Here is a 20,390-nt window from a genome sequence, read left to right as displayed (position 1 = left end):
TTCTACATCTAAATTGGTTGGGAAGCAGCATTTGCCACAGGCACTGTTTGATCATATTCTTGCTTCTTGCACTTTACTGCAAGAGAATATGAATTGTTCTGGTAAGAAAGCCTCTTTTCCAGCCAAAATACCCTAGAAGAACAGAAAGAGATAGGTACTTCATTGCAAGTCCACCAGCTCAGCAAGTCCTCTTCTGTGACACAGCACTGGCCATGACGGGTAACACTTTCACTCTGAATACAGAGAAGCCCTATTTCCATTCACAACTGCAAAGGCAGGTGAACCCAAGAGGTCTGCTTTGGCTCAAAATTCCAGTTCATTTGCACCGTACTGACAGCATTGTAGTTTTCAAATGCACACACCCACACTTCCCCCCACCCCCTCCCCAGTAACCTTCTACTTCGGAGGTATTACGACAATAGGCTGGCCTCTCTTGGGTCGCCACATGAGGACTTGGGCATCGTTGGCATTGGGTTTCACTAGTGCATTTGGCGGGATGGGTTCCATTCTGCTCAGGATCCTGGGCTGCTCCTGCTGAGTCCTGCCCACAAGCCGGGCTCGCTGCCCCAGGAGTTGCATGGGATCGACCTCAATGTCCACTCGCATCCTCCATTTTATAGTCTGCAGGATGATTTTTTCCTTGGTGGTGGTGTTCATTGCCACTAGCCACGTGGTAAAGCTCTGGTCCCTCTTAATTCTGGTCAGCAGTGGCACATTGCTGTCACTCACTGGGACAGCCCACGTCACGCTGGGGTAAAAATTGTCATTCATACTGACCGAAAATCTGGAGATCTTGTTAGTGGGCCCAACCAAGGTTACTGTTTCTGTGGTGTTCCCATACCAGGGGTAACTCACCCCATCCGAATCACTGATGGCTTTTACTCTCCCTTCTCGCAAGTCAGGAAGTTCCCAGCTTGACCTGGCAAAAAACAAAAAGATTACAGGGGAACTGCTGGAGAGTTCCTGTAGCTATGGGGGAATTATGGTAAGCAAGACTCTGCTAATATTCGTAAGAGGAAATGTTTGGCTGGAGTGGGGCAGGGAAAGAAAAACACAGATAAGAGGATAACAATTTAGTCCTTCAAAGCCTGTTGAATAAATCATTGCTGCATCATCAAAATTGCTTAAGTGCACTCCAGATAACACAGGGCAAGCTGGACAATCTAGTCACGTCACAGCCGCTCCTGCTGGAGTCCCCTCAAAGGATTCCACTTGACTTCCAAACTAACAGCCACTGTTGAAGAGTACTCCAGTGAGGCAGGGATGCTCCCTGTTTTACTGAGGGGAATACCAAAGCAGGAGAGCAGGCCAGGCTGAGTTTCTCTAGGCCTGCTAGGGGGATTTAGATGTACTGCATATTCTCATGCTAATGGCAGCTGCAGTGAGGCAATGCCTCAGTCAGCTTTGCAAAGCTCAACCTATGGAACTTGACCAATGTCCCAAGCCAAGTCAATGGCAAAGCTGTTTTCTACCTAGCAGTTTTGTACCTTACCCACATGACCACCCCTCAGCTCCCACCCCACCACCACCTTCCCAATGCACTCATCTGAGTACAAACAGAAGAATGTTTGTCAGGCTCGGGAATTATTTGGCCACCTGCAGGGAGCAATCAAGTGCATCCTCCCAGATGAAGTTTCATTTTAATTCCTGGTTTCTTCGCTGATTCAGTCATTACTAAGGGAGGCCTTTGCTTTGCCAGCACAACTGTAAGTTAATTAGACTGCAGTCTAAATGGCTCTGGTAAATTTCACTTCTGAGTCAGTCAGGTCACACTCTCCTTAATCAGCTATTGTGCCAGGGAAAAAACAGCCCTTTTCTACCTGTCAGTTACAGCAAAGCTATTAAATTAACAGCACAGTCAGGGAAATAGCTCCCAAAGTTCTGTGGCTGGGCCTGGTATTTTTTCCTTTAACTACTGCACACTAATAGGCATAAAAACTAAATCCCTGTAAAAAGGAATATTCCAGCTGAGGTCTTTAGGTGGTATATCCCAAGGGAGATGGGGTTTACCTTTTTTGAGAACTCAAAAGAGCTCTTTAATTTTGTAAAAATACCCCCTAAAGACAGCTGAAAACTGGACCTCCCCCTCCCCATTCTGAAACCACTGAACCATTGAAATAACCATTGAAATTCAGTTATTTAAATGCTCCTACATGCTGTACTAGGCAGTAAAATGCACACATTCATAAGTCATTTTATTATTGGCCTGTCTTGGGGTAGAGAAGCACATCGGGGATCTGGGTCTTCACCTGAAAAGGTTAACAGCATCATTGTAGAGTACCAAGGGAGGGGGAAGGGTCAGAAGAGGAGTCTCTCTTATCAAATCAGCTTGTACATCCAACAGCCTCCAAGGTCCCCAAGCTGCCTACTACTGTTCCCCCTAACAAGTGCATCTGGGTTAAGTTCTCCTGAGAAATGACAAAAATCTGAACTCTCCGACATTCCCAAGCACTCACAAATGAGTGCAAAAAATAATCTGATCTGCTAATTGAGTGCAAGAATCTGGGTCAAGTGTTCACTCCCCAAGACAGGAGCAGGCAGACAATAACTTCATAAACCAAAAGCTGCTTTTCCCTTTATATGGGACTTGTGCAGAACTCAACAACAACCCCAAGCTTGAGCCATTTAATATCTGATCATCAAAGCCTGCAGGGTGCACCACGCAGGAAAATTTTACAGCAGTGGTTGAGCCAGAATTCAACAGCCAAGTAGTTTTAAATCACACTTCTCCCCTGGTAGTTCTGCCAAAAACAACTAAAGAAACAATCACTGTGAAAAGCCCCAAATTATGCTGTTTTCCAACTCTTTCCCAGTGCACCCTTAGAAGGCTCCAGCCTCTACAGAGCTTTCACTTCCACCCACTCAAATGGCAGAGCTTTTAAGGCCCAGAAAGGACTGTTTTGATCATCTAGTCTGACCACACAGAGCACAAAATGTTACACGGTGAGCCCCACAGCAAGCAGCACACTAGCAGGCCCAAGAACTTGAGTATCAACTAAAGCAGTCATTTTAGGAAGGCATCCTACTTCCATTTAAAATCACCCAGTGATGACTAATTTACCACTTCCCTTGATAATTTGTTCCAGTGGTTAATTACTCTCAGTGTTACACAGTTGTCTTTTATTTGCAATTTCAATTTTTTCTCACATCAACTTCCAGACATTGCATCTTGTTAGAAACTGCTCTGCTAAATTCAAGGGCACCCAAAGATTAAATAACTTCTCCCTGTGCAGGTGCTTAGCAATTCTACTCAAGCAACCTTTTCACCTTCTGTTTGATAAGTTAAATAGATGGGGCACCTCCAGTCTCACTGCAAGCAGGCTTTTGCATTCCCAAATTGCTCAAGTGGCTTTTCTTGAACCCTCTCTATTTTTTTCAGCATTTTTTAAAAAGAGCAAGTGCTAGAACTGTGTTCCAGTCATGGTCTCCCCAGTGCTACCTCCACAAACAGAGAGAGAAGTAGCTAGCCATGTTCGTCTGAAGTCAGGCACAAGGAAAGGTAGGGATGCACCTTATATGCTAACTGAATCAGAGATGCTCTATCCTAACCAAGAACAAGAGCTCACTTGATCAGATGCTCCACAAGCTTAAAAAAATCCTTCTGCCCCTACTCAGTCTTCCCCTGTTTATATATCCAAGCAGGGAATATATACTGTGCGTACAATCTGTACCTATTATGACTCTTAGCCACAGCATTGCACTGGAAGATCATAGATTCATAGATTCATAGATGCTAGGGTCGGAAGGGACCTCAATAGATCATCGAGTCCGACCCCCTGCATAAGCAGGAAAGAGTGCCGGGCCTACATTACCCCAGCTAGATACACATCCAACCTTCTCTTGAATACCCCCAGGGTAGGGGAGAGCACCACCTCCCTTGGGAGCCCGTTCCAGACCTTGGCCACTCGAACTGTGAAGAAGTTCCTCCTAATATCTAATCTAAATCTGCTCTCCTCCAGCTTGTGGCCATTATTTCTTGTAACCCCCAGGGGCGCCTTGGTGAATAAATACTCACCAATTCCCTTCTGTGCCCCCCTGACGAACTTATAGGCAGCCACCAGGTCGCCTCTCAACCTTCTCTTGCGGAGGCTGAAAAGGTCCAGTTCCTCTAATTTCTCCTCATAGGGCTTGGCCTGCAGGCCCTTAACCATACGAGTGGCCCTTCTCTGGACCCTCTCCAGGTTATCCGCATCTTTCTTGAAGTGCGGTGCCCAGAACTGCACGCAGTACTCCAGCTGCGGTCTGACCAGCGCCCGATAGAGGGGAAGCATCACCTCCTTGGACCTATTTGTCATGCATCTGCTGATGCACGATAAAGTGCCATTGGCTTTTCTGATGGTTTCGTCACACTGCCGACTCATGTTCATCTTGGAGTCTACTAGGACTATGGCCAGCTGGATATTTTCCATGACCCAAGTCCTATTCTGGTTCACTACTATCCATCCTGTGACTGTGGACTATATCCTTAGCTCCTAGCTGCCTGACATTTGGCTGTATTCAAATGCGCATTTGACTGTGCTTGGGGCACCAAGCAATCCAGATCACTCAGCATCAGCAACCTGTTGTCATTTGCTTTTAACATGCAAACAGTCTGTGTCACCTGCAAATTCTGAAAGCCGTGGTTCTATATCTTCTTCCAGATCATTGATAAAAATACTGATTATACGGGGCTCAGAAGCTGTAGAGAACTGCCCCACTTGTTGATAATTCTCAGGGACTGCATTTCACCATCAGCCAATTTGTCTTCTCCCCTACATGCTTATTCTCTTCTACCACCCTTCCCCCTGATCATCCCAAAGACCCACAGATTCTCTTGTGATCTCCCTGTGAGAAACCAACATAAATTTGCTTGCTGTTTGTTTTTATAGCTTTGGCTATTTGATCTTCAAAGTCCCTCAACTTCCTGACTTCCCCCATACTTTCTACCTGCCATGCACTATTCTCCTTTCCATCAGCTCCATTTTGCAACCCTGTGCTTCATGTTGTCGTTCACAGTGTACCTTCCCTTTCTTAAACGCCTCTAGTTGCTCCAAGACAGATCAAGACAATTGGCTGAAGATTTTTTCCTCCCTGCTTAGCACCCTTTTCACCCTTTTTCTAATTGTGGCCTACCATGCTGCCCAAAATGGGCCACTTTCCAGATGAGTAACAGATTCAGAAGCTATGCAGCTGAGGGCACTAGTTTGCAGGATGAGATGTCTCCAGCCATGAGCTGAGTGCCAAGCTACCCAGCTGCCTGCAGCCACAATCCATCACTAGTCCTGCCAGTCATTTCTTATCTCTTCATTCCCAGAGCAACTCCCATCCTGTGCCCAGAAACATGGCCGTGAAGGAAGCAGCTGCTGTCTGAAGGATCTGGGCCTCATCTGCTGCAGCAGCTAGAATGCAAGAGGGAGAATGCAGGAAGAGAACAGAGGCAGACAATATGTCTAAGATGACATATTGGACTGAAGCATGTCACGGGCAATCACAACTTGATCTAAAACGTTCCTCAGTGCTCAACTTCGGCCAGATTTTCAGAAGCAGCAAGTGCAACCAAGCACAATTAGATTTACTGAGGCAGATCTCTGGTTGATGCAAAGTGTCCTAATGCTGCTGAGCTATCACAGTTTATGCCAGCTAAAGACCAGCCCCTGTAAAAGTTGCAGGTTGTCAGCACTTGAAAGACATCAAGCTAAGGGGTCTAGATTGGGCCCTCAGGTTAATGAATGCTCCTGAAGATGTTGACAACCCTCTTTTGGTAGCTCAGTTCTCCTATCTGTAAAAAGGAGATGATTCTCCATCTCCATAAAGCCCCTGTGAGATAGCAAATCCATTAATGACAGGGAGGCTGCGGGACTGCAATGATGAGCACCACAGAAAAGCCCACAAAGAAATTAATAATTCTGGCTTCAGAGCTGGGTTTGGCTGATGTGCAGTAAATAAGGCCTGCAGCCACATACTGAATAATGAGGATCAAAAGAAATATTGAGCAGCTGCCTTGGTCCCTGAGCCCCATCCATCCTGTGCAGTGAATTAGCTGAGGGTCTCATGGGGGGAGAAACACAGCACGTGATTGTCTCATTAGAGACAGGATCATCTAATGCATACGTACTAGAAGGCAAAGTAAGGTGACCCAGGCAGTTTTGATTCTGGCTCTTGCTAATTCTCAAGTGTTTGACTCAAAAACTTCAAACAGTTCTTCTAACCTAGGGCCAAAAGGGTCGGCTCAGAATGGAATCATATTCCAGCCAAACAGCTGGAAAGACACCCCGTGTCTACCAACACAACCAAGCTGGATTCAGAGCAAGCAAACCAGGATGACAAAGGCTGGATAACCACAAGGTTGACACTAAATCATGTATTTCTACTGGGACCTGTAAAGGCAAACTAGAATAAAACAGAATGACAAAAGATGGTGGTTGGGATTCACCTGCAAAGCTTGTTCTACAAAGTGGATCAGTCCCTCCCACCAGATTGTTAGGAAGTATGAAATCTCCCAAACACTCCTGAAGAGTTTTGCCTCACTGGTGCAATGGAAGGGGCACCCCTTTCAAATCTATGGTATGGCATCATACCAATAGGAATTCCTAGGCCTCAATGCTGCAAGTTATAGAGGAGAACGGCACAGGACAGATTAGTCTGGATATACCCTGCTTTAGCATTCATTCTCTGCCACTGTGGAAGACTTCTGCCACTGTATATTGAGCTAGATGGACCTGTGGTCTCACCCAGTATGGCGCCTTTTATGTTCTTACACCATTCCACACCACCCCCAAGGAAACAGTCTTGTGAGAGAAACAGGCTTTGTAATTCATAGGCAGACATCAGAAAAAGCACAGCCGGTAATGACATGGGTACAACAAAGGTCAAACCTAGCTGTGTACAGCACTGGCTGACCCACAGTCTCTCTGCTCTCATACATACAATCAGAGGCAGATCTCAAGACAAGACCTTGTCAAGGGCAAGTTGTGGGTAGAATTTCCTCCGTGGGGCTGCCATATGTTCTGCTCCAAAGAAGCGTCTAAGCCAGGTTTCAGCAGGAGGGGAGGCACCTGGCACTTCTACAGTCCATTTGCGAGGCTCCTCGGGTTGCATTTCTGACAACTGCTGGGAAGAATTCCTCCCACGGTCTGTTCAGGGAGGGGAAGGAAGGGCAGTCAGTGCGCCAATCTGGATAGGGATGGGGGTATTGGGTATCCTCATTACATCATTCCAAATCCAAAATCTCTCTTTCCTCCTGCAAAGAATATCACGGTCACTGACTGCCTTACCTGGTGCCTCACACTACCCACTGTTCTTCTGGTCTAGCCATGTAGCACACTGAGTATTGCATTACCAGGGAGCAGAGCACAAGGTCCTATAGAAACCTTCATACCCTGTAACCCTGTTGCATTTCTGTGACCACAGTAGACAGAACTGTACCTCTTCCTAGGTTGGATGTGATGGCTGTAAGGCCCTGCTATTCATCAGGGCTACTCTAGTGACCAGTCACTTCCATCCGGCAGCCTTTCTGCTCCCAACACACACACTATGAGTTGTTGCACAGAAATAGCCAAGGGCCAGAACTGGTCACCAAGGGTCACTGCTGCAGCTGTATTACTTTTCAAAGGGCTGAATAGTAGGATTTGAAGTATCTGCTGTGATGCGAGCTGAAAAGGAAATGATTACTCAACTCTCACCCCCAGGGTCATGAACTGAGCTGGGTCAGGGTGAAATTCACTCTCTGAATGCAGCACTGGCCAGATAACTTGTCTGGTGTAGTACACCATCAGAGGGAACTTTCTGACAGCTCTCAGTATTACAAACTGCACCTCTCAATTTTACCAGAACAGACTTAGTTCCTTCATACAATAGTTCAGCACCTTGAGATTTCCCTCCAGGGCCCTACCACCCCAGTTTTCCATTTCTTTGGGTGAAAAACCATGGTATTTACAAGCAAAAAAAGTGTATTCTAGCCATTCTCTCCCCTGCACCCTTCCCCTCCCCTCCCCCAATAATGCAAAGCATTAAATGAATGCCTAATTCCCACAGCACAAGGCCTGGCCAAGGCCAGCTCATGTCAATAGAAAGATTTAGAAAAATACAGGTCTGGAAGGGACTCCAGGAGATCATCTAGTCCAGTGGAGCCAACCATGCAGGCCACCAATTAGCCCAGCAGCCTCCATCAGTGCCACTTCAATCCTGTTCTTCTGCCCAATCTGCTGCTATGCTTTCTCTGCACTCCCTGCCCAGTCTCTTTTTCTGTTTTCTGCCTCCTGCCCTGTGTTTCCTGCCTGATCTGCTCTGCTTATTTCTCTTAACCCTATCTGCTGCCTGTCACCTACCGATTTGCCCAGTGACACGCACAGAGGCTGTCCATACCACTTGTGGCACTCGTGGCACAGGTTGGCCACTCCTGTTCTAGTCCATCCCCTGCTCAAGACAGGTCTAGTCTAAACCATCTCATACAACTGCCTGTCTAACCTGCTCTTAAAAACTTCCAGTGACAGAGATTCCACAGATGCTCTAGGGAATCAGTTCCAGCATTTATTACACCCATGGTTAGAAAGTTTCTTCCTAAAATCCAGCCTAAGCCTAACTTACTGAAATTTAAGACAGTTACTTCTTGTAGCCAGAAAATAATCTGTCACCACTCCTCTTAAAAACAAATGTGAAGATTTATCAAATCCCCCCTCAATCTTTCCAAGCCTAAATAATCCCAGTTTTTCCAAATTTTCCTTGCAAGTCATTGGCTGCAAGGGATGAAGCTCCTAGTGAACACATGGGGGAGGTTGTTGGGACCCAGAAACTCCTGGGCCTCAGTTTTTAACTGCAGTGCTTAATACAAGGCCAAATGTATTCTGCTGCAGATTTAACTTTGGCTATAACCAGCTGCAACTCAGCCAGGAGATCCGGCATGAGGGTAACCTTGACCGTGACCCATTTTTAGCACAGAAGAAGAAGAAAGTCTGAAAAGACCCTGTCTGGATGGCCAAAGTCAAAACAAGAAGTGGGCCAACCAAAATAAGGAATCTGGCTTGGGAAAAAGGGGAACAGTCAGTAGGAAAACTAACTCCCGCCTAAGAATGAAAAAAGGTACCAGCAGCTTGAAAATTCCAGTCACGAATAAACATATGACAAGTGGAAATATACTTATTATTAATATTATAAGGAAGGGCTTATGCTAATAATATGATAATAACACAGTAATGATAAGGTATATAAGGAAAAAATTGGAACCCCTCCCCAGAACACTCCTGGAGAAAGCCTGAAGACATCCTGTCATCAATTCAAGATCCTGCATTAACATAGCCATGGGAGCCAGGAGTCTCCTGACAAGACTTCACGGCCTGATCAACTAGTGACATTGTATTCATATTTTGAGGTGCTGAGCACCTGCTTTGAGTAGCCACAGTATTAAATTGTAATTGTAAAATAACATTACTGGACATAATAAAGGACAATGACGCCACAGCCCAAGTCCTGCGAGCTAATAACCCAGTATAGTGAATGCCAATCCCTGGTTCAGAAGCAAGGCACTACCAGCAAGAGCAGAGAAAACAGGGCACTGAAGGCCAGAGTCCAACTGCACTCCAGTTAGCCTCCAAAGCCTTCACAATGCTCTAAATTTCACCCCTCCCCTCCAACCCAAAAACCAGACATCTCAAAGCTACCCTGCCGAGCCCCTGTCCTATGTCAATGATTTCTTCCTCCCACAACCTTGCATGAAATGCCACTGTCCAACTGGCTTCCTTGCCCATCACCCTGGCCATGACACCACCATTCATTTGTGCTGCACAAAACATCTACACAACTTCTCACATTCAGCCATGATGTAGCACAGCCCCTGCTCACACAACTAATCTCCACCCTCTTCATATCCCCCACTTCCAAAAACAGCAGCAGTTATATCCCATCTGCTTTCACGTCTTCATGATACCCCTTTGCTTTGGAGTTGCCATTCCAAAACAATTTACCGGGCCCTACTTCATGCCAATGACTCTTAAATCTTGCTTTTGCAGCCTCCCCTGTTGAACACACATGCCCAAATGGACTGTGCTGATGTTAACACCAAAAATGGAGCTGTAAAGCCTTGTGCCCTGGAATGCCTAACACTTTACTTTCTTACTGTGACCTTTCTTCTTTTTAAGACTACAAGCTCTTTGGGACAGAGACTCACCTAGGCAAGCAGCAAACACATTTGGAGGACTACTCTGATATCAGTTGTAGAAAGATAAAAAAGACCTACTAGGTTATATAACCTGGTCCCCACAGACCAAACTAGACAGCATGACTACCAGTGATAACAAAGTAGTTTCCTTCATAACCCAATGCCCACTGCTCCCCCACCATTCTCCCTCTCTCAAACTTGAACAGCTTTTCAGAACAGTCCCTATCATTTCAAACAGTTCCCATACCATTTCAAAACAGTCCCTTATCATGGCACCTCATGACTGAGCACATGGACCTAAAACATGGCTACTATGAGAAGATAGTTACTAAAACCCCTTTACTGGTCCTGTCCTTCCCCACCTTGGTGAAAAAGGGTCAGACTAACCAATGTTCCAGACACTCCAAGGCACATCAGCATCAGCACTTTGACTAGCCAGGGTCTGGCAGTAATTTATGGCACCAGTCTCCTACTTCCTTATAGAGACCCTGCTCTCTATATACAATTTCCTGTTGCCTTAATGGCCTAATGCCTAATGGTCCTTAATACATGCACCTGGGAACCATTGTATTGTGCTGTAATCCTCAAAACTATCAACATAACCTCTGAGGGAAGAGAAGAAAGCTACCCTATGGAAAAGATAGGCAGTCCCTTACAGTAGTCAACCACCCTGGCACAAGGCCATATATCTAGCCAGGTCCTTGCAAAGCTCTCATCAGCATAAAACAGGGCAGGTTAAAAAAGGCCAGCCCCATTTCACATAAGGGGAAAAAGAAGCACAAAGAGATGAAGTGACATGCCCAGGATGGGAGTCTGTGACAGAGTAGCCAATTAAACCCAAGTCTTTCAAATCCCTCACTCCATCTGACCACTGCTCCTTCTATAATCACCCAAGGCAAATCAGTAGCTAGCTCAAGAAATGCAGAAGCATGGATACTCAGAGCCATGTCTCTGCAGCCGGATTATACAAAGTCTAGTCCCCATTTCTCTCTCCCTCTCAAACGTAATATATTTTTGTTCTGTCACAATTGCATCTCTGTGTGCTGGCCCACAGGAGGTAGTTGTCCACACCCAGCTGCCAGAGCCCCAACATTTCCTAACCTTGGTCCTGATGCTGGCCAGCCCACACAGGATAAGTAAAGGGGCTCAGGCTTCTGCAATGAAGGAATATGGAATACTGCTGTGACACACAACAGGCTAAAGCCCTGAGGGCCTGTCTGAATAGGCAAGTTTTTCAGCATGATTGTAGTGGTATAATTATGACTCTACTGTTACAGTGGTACAACTCCGAAGGTGGGAATTACAATAGCCTTTCATTGGCTTTGCTCCTGGTTGCTGAGTATACCTTCTTTACTAATGCCAATGAATTTCCCCATTTAGACAAGGCTCTAGGTAGAGGAATAGGTACTATCTGGAGGCACTCAGATACCATGGTAATGAAGGCCATATGGTACCTTAGCTACTGTGATTCAGGAAAGGATGTATTTCATGGGATATACCATAATCCCATTCTCTGCCCTTCCCTACTCCTTCCACTTTGCAATAAGGAGGAATCAGACCAGGTATTGAATATAACCCTTCCACAAGATTTCTTCCCTTGTAATGCAAGTCTGCAGGCTGGGTCACAGTATATTTCTTTATGTCTCTGATGGATTAAGCCTTCTTTTTAAAAGCAGCTCTGGTTTTTAGTTTTTGTAGTGTATTTTAAAGGAGTCCAATTTAGAACTTGGAAACAGTTGTGAAAGCTCTCTATCGCCGTGTGCTGCTTCAAAAGAAAACACACACATTAAAAAAAAATCCAAAGACAAAATACTGTATTTAACATACCACTGTTGCTATAATCCAAAAGAATGATCCCAAACACCAGATGAAATATATTGAGAATCAGCTCTAAGTCCACAATGCATTGTAACAGAAATAAGCATTTTTCCCTCTGATCTTCAGATGGGAAACCAAGGCAAAGCAAGGCAAGGTGACCTGCCCATGGTCACAGAGGAAAGCCAGTAGCCACCAAGAACAAAGCCCGGCTTTCCCAAATCCAGTTCCCCTTTCAGAGCTTGCTGCTTCCTTCCACTGTGTTCTCAGTTGATGGACACAACACAGTCCCACGTTGTTCCCCACACTGGGCTATTATTTTTAATACAGCGACACACTGGTGGGGAAGGAGGATCATGAGAAATCATTATAGCTGAACTTGTTCTCTGCTGGTTGAGGTCCACACCCAGGTAATACAGCTATGGACAGAAAATCCAAAGATACTGAGAAACTCTATTTTAACCTCCAAGTAAAACCTATTTCAAGGAGCAGTTTGGATTTTTCAGCAGATACTGCTACAGGAAGGCACTCTGAAGTGCCTTAAGACCCTCTCCAAGGTGCTGCAAGGAGCCGGGCAATGTTAACACTGTTAGGCATGCAAACATGATTCACAAGATCAAGCCACAGATTTCAAATAGGGATTCCTACTATTAAAAATAATTCTGATCTGCTGCAGACTTTGAGTTATCCACAACAGAAGAATTGTTCTATTATTTTTCTATGGTAAAAGAAACCAAGTGAAAAATAAGAGCTGGCATTTTCCAAGGTGTGCCTCAAACCAAATGAGGGGTACCTCAAGCTGAACAAGGGATGCTTCAGGTCTGAAAACATTGAAAACCACTTTTTTTAGACTATAGAACCACCTGCAGGCAGCCTGTTTCTCCACCACCCTGCAGTCTGTGTCCTCATTTACCCCTGAAACAAGTGAACATAAAGCCATACCATTTTTCACTTGGGAGGATTTTATACCCAGTTGGCACAAGCATATGATGCAGCAGAAGAACCCAATAACGCAATACTTGGACTCCCAGGTGCTGCCTTTAACCAGCAATGTACTCCACATTCACTCCACTGCATTCCAGACAACTGGAGATGAATGGTTGTTTTCACACCCCGTGCATCCAAATACCAGTGCAGGGAGTGCCCTACCAATCCACACAAATGGTATCACCTCTTTTAGGCTGTAGAAACCAAGGCTGCAGGGCTACACACTGAGCAAAAGGCTCCACTTCTGAGTCGTCAGCCCCCTAGAAAAAGGAAGTTTCTCCAGATCAGTTTACAGGAAAACATAGCTTTAAGCTCCTCCCTTTTCTTTTAATGACAATGTCTCCACAATAAGCAGCCACACCCTCACCCCAAGGGACTAGCATTTTCAGAAGAGCTAGCTGGCCAGAGGATAGCTGAAGCACAACCTTTAAGTGACAAGAAGAGGCTGGAGCCTCGTACAAGTGCCGTAAAGTCCATCTCTAGTTTCTAAAAAAACTCCTCGGATGTCACCGTCCCTTTCACATTCCATAACTGAACTTTGAGGCGTGACTCGCATTACATTTGGGCACATGGCGAGCTGGAAGAGAAAGCTACACGGCATTTTGGCTCCATTTTAAATACCCGTCCATTGAATACTTGGGTCAATTCAAGGTTGTACAGACAGAGGACCTGGTTATGGGCTTGATTCAGGAATCGCTGCATGAAATTCTCTGGCCTGTGCCACAAAGCGGGTTAAACCATACCACTGTAATTACCGCTTCTGGCTTTAAACTTTAGTTGATGTCACTTCCACCTTAGAAATAATTATTTTAAAAACCAAAAAAGGGTTTCCAGTCACAGGGGGGCTGGTCCCCATCAGCCGTGATGAATTACTGTATTCTGCAGAGTGTTTTGACTAATGTAGCAGCTGAGACAAGCAGAGCACTTTAACACCTGATCCACTTCCTGTGCTGAAAATGAAAGCAAGAACCTAAGACCAGCTATTGCCAATGCATTGTACAACCAGACCACAGCTCTTCCATGGCATTGCCTAGGGAATGACTGGCTGGTTCAGAAGGCAAATCAATGAGGCATAACAGCAGCTGCTCTGCAGCAGCACACATGTCATTACAAAGGTGCCCAAATATTGCTGACACCATTACACTGCTCATTTTCTGTATGAAAATCCCTCACCTCCCTCCCCCACCCTTTCCCTCCTGTTCTATGAGCCAGGGTTTATCTGATCTGCCCAATTTAATGACGTTATGCTAATACACTATTACAGTCACTCCCCATGATAACCGGGTGTCAGCAAAGTGATTAGTTGAGTATTTGCAGTGCTTGCCAGCTCCCTGCCGGGACATGCACACAATGACAATTCCGCAAGACACAATGGGAAATGCGGTTCTTTCAGCTCACTCTCTTGCTCCATTCGAGGTGCTCTACAGGGTTATGTTTAGCAACACTACAAGCAAATCAGAATGAAGCAGCTGGGTGCTCTCCTGGATTCCCAGGGCTGCCAGAAGTCCCGGCTTTAACAGAAAGCCTTTCTGAACCACTCCCTTATACAAAAGCAGCTCCTGAGGCTCCCCCAACGTGCTCAAGTCATTGCCAGGCAACAAACAACCTTCAGGGAAAGCACTTTTGCTCACTCCCCTTATAGCCAAACCTGCCTGCAACAATAACACACCTATACATGTCTGGTGGGGTTCCCACAATCTACGAGCTGCTAGTAAATTACCTTCCCTTCTCTTGGCGGGCTGTAAAGTGACAGCCCTGTAGCCTTTTACTGCCCAGGGATGGGGTGCTGGATACAACAGCACAAGACAGGGACCATCACTGTCTTGGCTGAGGGGACGGACAAGGGGCTGAGTGGTAGGGGAACGATCCCCTGCCCTGTGCAGAGAACAGAGAGGGGTTAAAGAGCACTCATGGTGCAGGGACTAGGTATGGAGTGGGATAAGGCTGTCTCCAGTGCAGACTAAGGGTGGAGATGCCCCGGGCCATGGCAACATTTACACACCCTAGTCATTCCAGGAAAGAAAAGAGGGAAGCCCCCAAGTGGAGGAGAAGATAGGCTGACACTGGTCCCCGAGATGCCCCTCTTAAATATCTCAATTGCTGTAGTTAGCATGGGGCAGGCCCACAAGCTCCCAGCACCCAAACCGTGTGTTTGAGAGAAGAGAACAGAGAGGCCCTATTGCAAGCCGGAGGAGGAACAGATGCCTAAAACCCTGGCCCCAGCCATGCAGGATAGACAGTGGGAAGCCCTGGTGCAGAGCGGGCCAGTGACTAGATGGGCCCCGGAGATGGGGATGCCCGGGCAGCCTTTACAAGGGCTGAGGAGGGGTTCCCCAGCCCGGGCAGGTGCTGTGGGGGAAGAGAAGCGAGGGGAGGGGCAGACACGGGGCGCACGTGCCCAGCTGGCGAGCGGGGCGGGGCGGGGCGGGGCGGGGCGCTTACATGCCCAGGTCGCTGTAGGTGTTGTAGAACTCCATGTGGTTGCAGGCCTGGATCCAGCCCACCACCCAGGTGTGGCGGCGCGGGATGGGCGGCATGAGGACGCGCGCGGCGGCGCGGAAGTAGGGCGTGCGGTAGCGCAGCACGATGGGCGAGCTCTCCTCGATGGCCGTGGCGCTGGGCTCGATGGTGGCCGACACGTCGTACACCACGATGTTCTCCCGCCGCACGCGCGCCTTGCAGGCGATGCTCTGGATGCAGCCCATGGCCCCGCCCGCGGCATCGGCAGCGCCCGCTCATCGCCTCCCGGGGCGGCCCGGCCGGACACCTGCGCCGCCGCCGCCGCCGCCGCCGCCGCCGGGCACAGGGCAACGGCTTCGCGGCGCGCCGCCGCGCCGCGTCCCTCGTCGGCTCCCGTCCGCCGGCCGCCCCCGCGCGCACTGCCGGCTCGGCGAGGGGCGGGGCCCGACCGGCGGCGCACGTGCGCGGGGCTCGCGCAGGGTCACGTGGCGGGGGGAGCAGCGGGGCTCGCCGGCCGCGTCACACAGGAGGCAGCACCGCCCTGCCGGGGGCGGGGAGCGGCCGGGGACCCGCGGCTCTCCGTGGCCGGCGTGGGGCGCAGCAGTTCCCCGCATTTTTTACCCGTCGCCCCCTCGGGGGGGCCTGCGCCTGGCTTTTGACTCTGGAAAAAGCCCAGAGCGGGGTTATGTGGCGGGGCTGGGGAAGGCCACGGACTGCCGCTGGACGTCCCGGGTTTCATATTGTGCTGCTCTTCAGGGCGCCCTGGCAAGGACCCCAGGAACCTGGGGGAGGCCGCCGGCTCTAGCTAAAAGCGCAGGGGGGCAGAGTTTTTTACTACTGTCTTCAGCTGCGACCAGCAGATACTCTTACCTACAAACAGACCCCAGGTGAAAGGGAGGGCTGACACCAGGGGCTTGATTCTGTGGGATGCCAGTGCTGAGAGCAGGGGACAGGCCTTGCAGCACCTAGGTCTTGCTGACAAGATGAACAACAGCTGGGGTTTTCAAAGTAACCTGCTTAAACAAGAAAGAAATTGCATTGCAGTCTCATTTTCCTTCTTTCAGGACAGCAGTACAGGGCTCTGAAGGATCTAGTTTCCTTTTCCTCCTCTTCCACTGTATATGGGCAGTTAGCCTATCTGCTTACCTTAATTTACCTTCATTTCCCAACCACAGTACTGCTGTCTTAACTCTTCCCACGATACAGAAAATGATACTCAGGAGCCAAACTTCCAATCACCTTATCAGGCTTTTTCAGTCCTCCCAATGGAGTTCACAGTCTTCCTTGCAGGATAGTCTACCTGGAAACTAACTCTAAGCAAGTGAGCCACTGCCTCCTATAGGACAGAAATCTCATAGGTCAGGTGACTCCTGGGCTGTCTTTCCCAAACCCTGGACTTTAACTATGTACAGAGGAGGTTGAATATTATTTCGGTGAAAGGCCAGCTTTGGGACAGCTGCCTGGGTCTTTGAACATACCCTGGGATTGGTGCAATCAGGAATTCAGACTTGGGTTTTTGTGATTTTCCTGATAGATTCCATGGTCAGGATGCACATTTAGATGGTTGAATCACTGATCCCTCACACATGATTCATTCAAAGAAGAAATTTTTGGAACAGAAGAAAAGATGATGTAGGAAGCAAACTAGAAAGACAAGATGGGCAGGGAAAACAAAGGACAAGAGGGAAGGGATAGGAGCTGAGAAACAGAGAAAATAGCACTAAGCTTTAGGTTTGTAGTTGGTATGTTTTAGAGTGGGGGCTGGATTACATGATGTATGGAGGTCCCTTCCAGCCTGCTTCTCTCTGATTCTGTTTATTCAGATATATTATTGTATTGGCAGGGGTATACAAATCAATGCATAACTTTGTAAGACAGTTAGGACTCTTCTGTGACTGAAGCCCCTACATTCTACTGTAATACAAATTAGTAGCCAATGTCAATTCATATACAAACTAGTTGTGACTTTCAGGGCCGTTGGCTGGCAGGAGTCAAGCTGGGCTAGTCTGTGTTGGCTCAGGAAGCCAGTGCATTCTTTTGTTTAGCATCTTGTGCTCCACAGCTGAAACTCTCATTATAAAAAGTCTCTCTCCAGCTCTTTTGCTGTGATGAAATCCTTGAATGATTTCAGAAGCAGCTTTGTGAATAGTAATTGAGGCTGCATACTTCACAAATATCTCCCTTAAAGTTGTGCTAGAGGAATTTTAACTCGCTAAATGCTGGTCTGCAGAGGATACTACCTGTTTATTATGAGGGAGGTGCCTATTCTTAGCTCTCTCATTCATTTTGTTCTTGTACCTCTCACAGGGTATCAGAGCACCTCTCACCCTAGATTGGCTAAGCACTGATTTCGGGAATTTTTGGCTTGTGTTCCTAGCCAGGCTATAGGAAGTTCTGCACATGGGGAGGACGTGTTGTTTTATTGTGGGAGGAGAATGGTGGGAATGGTTGTTACTTACTGTAAATATTCCAGCATCATGGGGAAGCTTTGTCAACATGGAAGGTTTTGCAGTATAAACAAAAGGGAATCAGACCCTCTGGAAGCACCAGACAGGTATGCCTTATTACCACCCCAAGTACAGTAAATTTACTCCACACGGGATTAGACTGGGAAGGAGCTAATTCCCTGCATAAGGAGTTAGGCAGCAGCCCAGAACTAGATGCACTGATCCATAAGCCTAACTGTATTATAAGATGCAAATTGTGGGCAGGTATTCAAATTGTCTTATTGAATATATTTGCACAAAATGGTACACATGGGATAGCACAAAATTTGGCAGCTCAAATGAAGAAAAAATTGAAGCAGGACTACACCGGACATCAGTGAAGCCAGCCCCATTACCTACTCTCGGTCAGGGCCCTAGGCAGAGTGATCTGTACTGCACCAGATAAGCACTGGCAGTTAAAAGATGATCTCTGTTTCCAGGTACCAGAACTTAAAACGACTTATTTTGTTATACACTTGTGATTGCTCCTCCATCTTCTCCCTCTCAGAGAAGCATTTTCATCCCCAAGGGCCTTTTATTCCTCTGTCACTCATTTTTGTGTGCACTCACTCCTGCTGCTCTGGAATAAGCAGTAAGTGGATAGAAGCTTCCAAGCATATTAACTCCTAACAAAAGCATTTCTCCACCGCTCCAAGTGTTTCTCTTTTAAGATCTGAGCAGATAAAAGGGAAGAGAGGATGTGTGGGGGGAAGGGAAGGGATAACAGTGCTTAGAATCAATCTGTTCATCCAGCATGTCTTCCTGTTTTACACAACTAATGAGAGATTGTACACAGTGCCTTTCATGTCACACACCTTCTACCCACTTTCTCCTTCCAGCAGTTCAGATGCACCTTGAATCTGACCTGCAATATCCTCTGCTATTTCAGTCATGAACCCAACACTTCCCCCTCCTTCTTGTTTTCAAAGCAGTTACATTAAGTAACAGCACCTCTTGTCTTCTGTGATTTCTGCTAGTTAGCACTCTTATTTTAGAGATGACAAAACTGACAGAGAGCTTGGTGAAGTGAGCTGGCCTGAGGTCACAGAATGAGTCCATTGCAAAGCCTGGGTTAAAATTTGGGAGTCTCTCTGGTCTGTGAGATCAGAGCCATGAGGCAACGAAATGAGAAGAGATTTCCCCATGCTTAAACGGACTGATTAAGGTTAAAAATCAAATTTTTAATGAATGGACATAATGAACTTGCTTTACTAGTAGAGCACCTTAGATGTTCAAAGACAAAGTCTTTAAATCTAACGTATGTTTCATTAGTTAAGCTCTTTGCGGTTTCTTTGAAGTATTTTTCTTGTCTTGCATATAATCTAGTCAGTTTCTCCATCTCTTCCTCTAACAATGATAAAGCTGGCTGTCACCACAAGTGACAAGCTTTTTTAAGAGAGAAAGAAGTTCCTATTAGATCTTTTTAAGGGAAGCATTTCTGTTGGTCTCTTTTTAATTTTGCTTTTATGCTATACGATAGCCTAAATTCAAACTGTCTCCTTAATTTGATCTCCACACACACAGATATATCCCACAGTGTTCAGTAAACAGTCTCTCTCTTGGTGATATCTAGACACATTTCTCATGTCTTCCCCATCATTATTTTTAGGCAGACTAAATCTATTTATGTGCTTTTTTTGTCTGTTAATCTTTGCCTCCAAATTAACATATCTGTAACAAGCTAGTAGTTTCTAGGGTCCCAGAGAGAGATGCAGGGCTCTTCTGTTGATTTATCCAGATGTCAGGTCCTCATACCCACTTAGCAGAGCAAGAGCTGTGTTTGCCAAGTCACTCAGAGGCCAGATCAAGCATTTCTGATAAGAGCAGTGATTCTCAACCAGGGTATCATGAGATCCTTTTAAATGGAATGCCATGCAATACTTGCACTATTAGGTGTGCAAAAATGTTTTACAACATAAACCCAGAGATTTCAAATGGGAATCTAGTGTCGAAAGCATTCTGGCCTGTTTCTGAGTTCTTTGCAACAGAAAAGTTGTTTTTTTCTGTAGTTAAAAAATGAGTGGAAGGTAAGAGCTGGCATTTTCCGAGAGGTACCTTGAGTCTAACAAGGGGTGCCTTGAGCCTAAAAAGGTTGACAATCACTGGATTGCAGCCATGAGAAGGCTTGGAGTGTCTCTCAGACAGAAGTAGGAACAAAAAGAGAAAGGTCCTATAGGGAGCAAAAGCCAAATTTGGGAAGAAAGCTTGGTTGATGGTTGTGTGTACAACACCAGCGAAGAAAGCGTTTCTGTCTGATCTCCAAGCTATGTCTCTGATACTGGGCACATTATTCTGAGCACATTATTTCCTAGAGTTCCACCTTCATACTTTGTCTTTTAATAAAAGTATTCATATCATCTTCAACCTCTTTTGTTTTTCAGCTTGCATGTACAATTCAAACTTACTGCAGGCCAGCAGCTAGAATTTGTGCAACCCAGTCAAAACGCCTCAAGGCCAGGGGCTCACTGGCTAGCAATCCATGACAGAATCCAACACACTGTTCATGTGAG

The 20,390-nt window shown here is 46.7% G+C and overlaps 1 protein-coding gene across 1 annotated transcript; it reads right to left on the bottom strand.

Moving 5' to 3' along the window:
- Positions 1-396: 396 nt before the first annotated feature.
- FAM78B (family with sequence similarity 78 member B) lies at positions 397-15,639 on the bottom strand. Its single transcript, XM_090048573.1, has 2 exons — positions 15,377-15,639; positions 397-919 (listed from the first exon to the last, which is right to left on the bottom strand). The coding sequence occupies exons 1-2, from the start codon at positions 15,637-15,639 to the stop codon at positions 397-399; spliced, it is 786 nt and encodes a 261-aa protein (XP_089904699.1).
- Between the last annotated feature and the right edge of the window lie 4,751 nt (positions 15,640-20,390).

This window comes from Crocodylus siamensis, chromosome 5, assembly GCF_052110815.1.
Source record: "Crocodylus siamensis isolate JL-2025a chromosome 5, ASM5211081v1, whole genome shotgun sequence".
Classification (NCBI taxonomy): Eukaryota; Metazoa; Chordata; order Crocodylia; family Crocodylidae; genus Crocodylus; species Crocodylus siamensis.
The sequence above is the reverse complement of the archived record's forward strand: the minus strand, read 5'-3'. Positions and strand labels throughout refer to the sequence as shown.

What these genes read in the sequence shown, in the direction of transcription:
- FAM78B (XM_090048573.1), bottom strand. Translation starts at nt 15,639, where the DNA reads ATGGGCTGCATCCAGAGCATCGCCTGCAAGGCGCGCGTGCGGCGGGAG. An exon ending in ACCTACAGCGACCTGGGCAT is followed by an intron (nt 920 to 15,376) that starts GTAAGCGCCCCG and finishes GTTTTTTGCCAG; the next exon opens with GTCAAGCTGGGAACTTCCTG.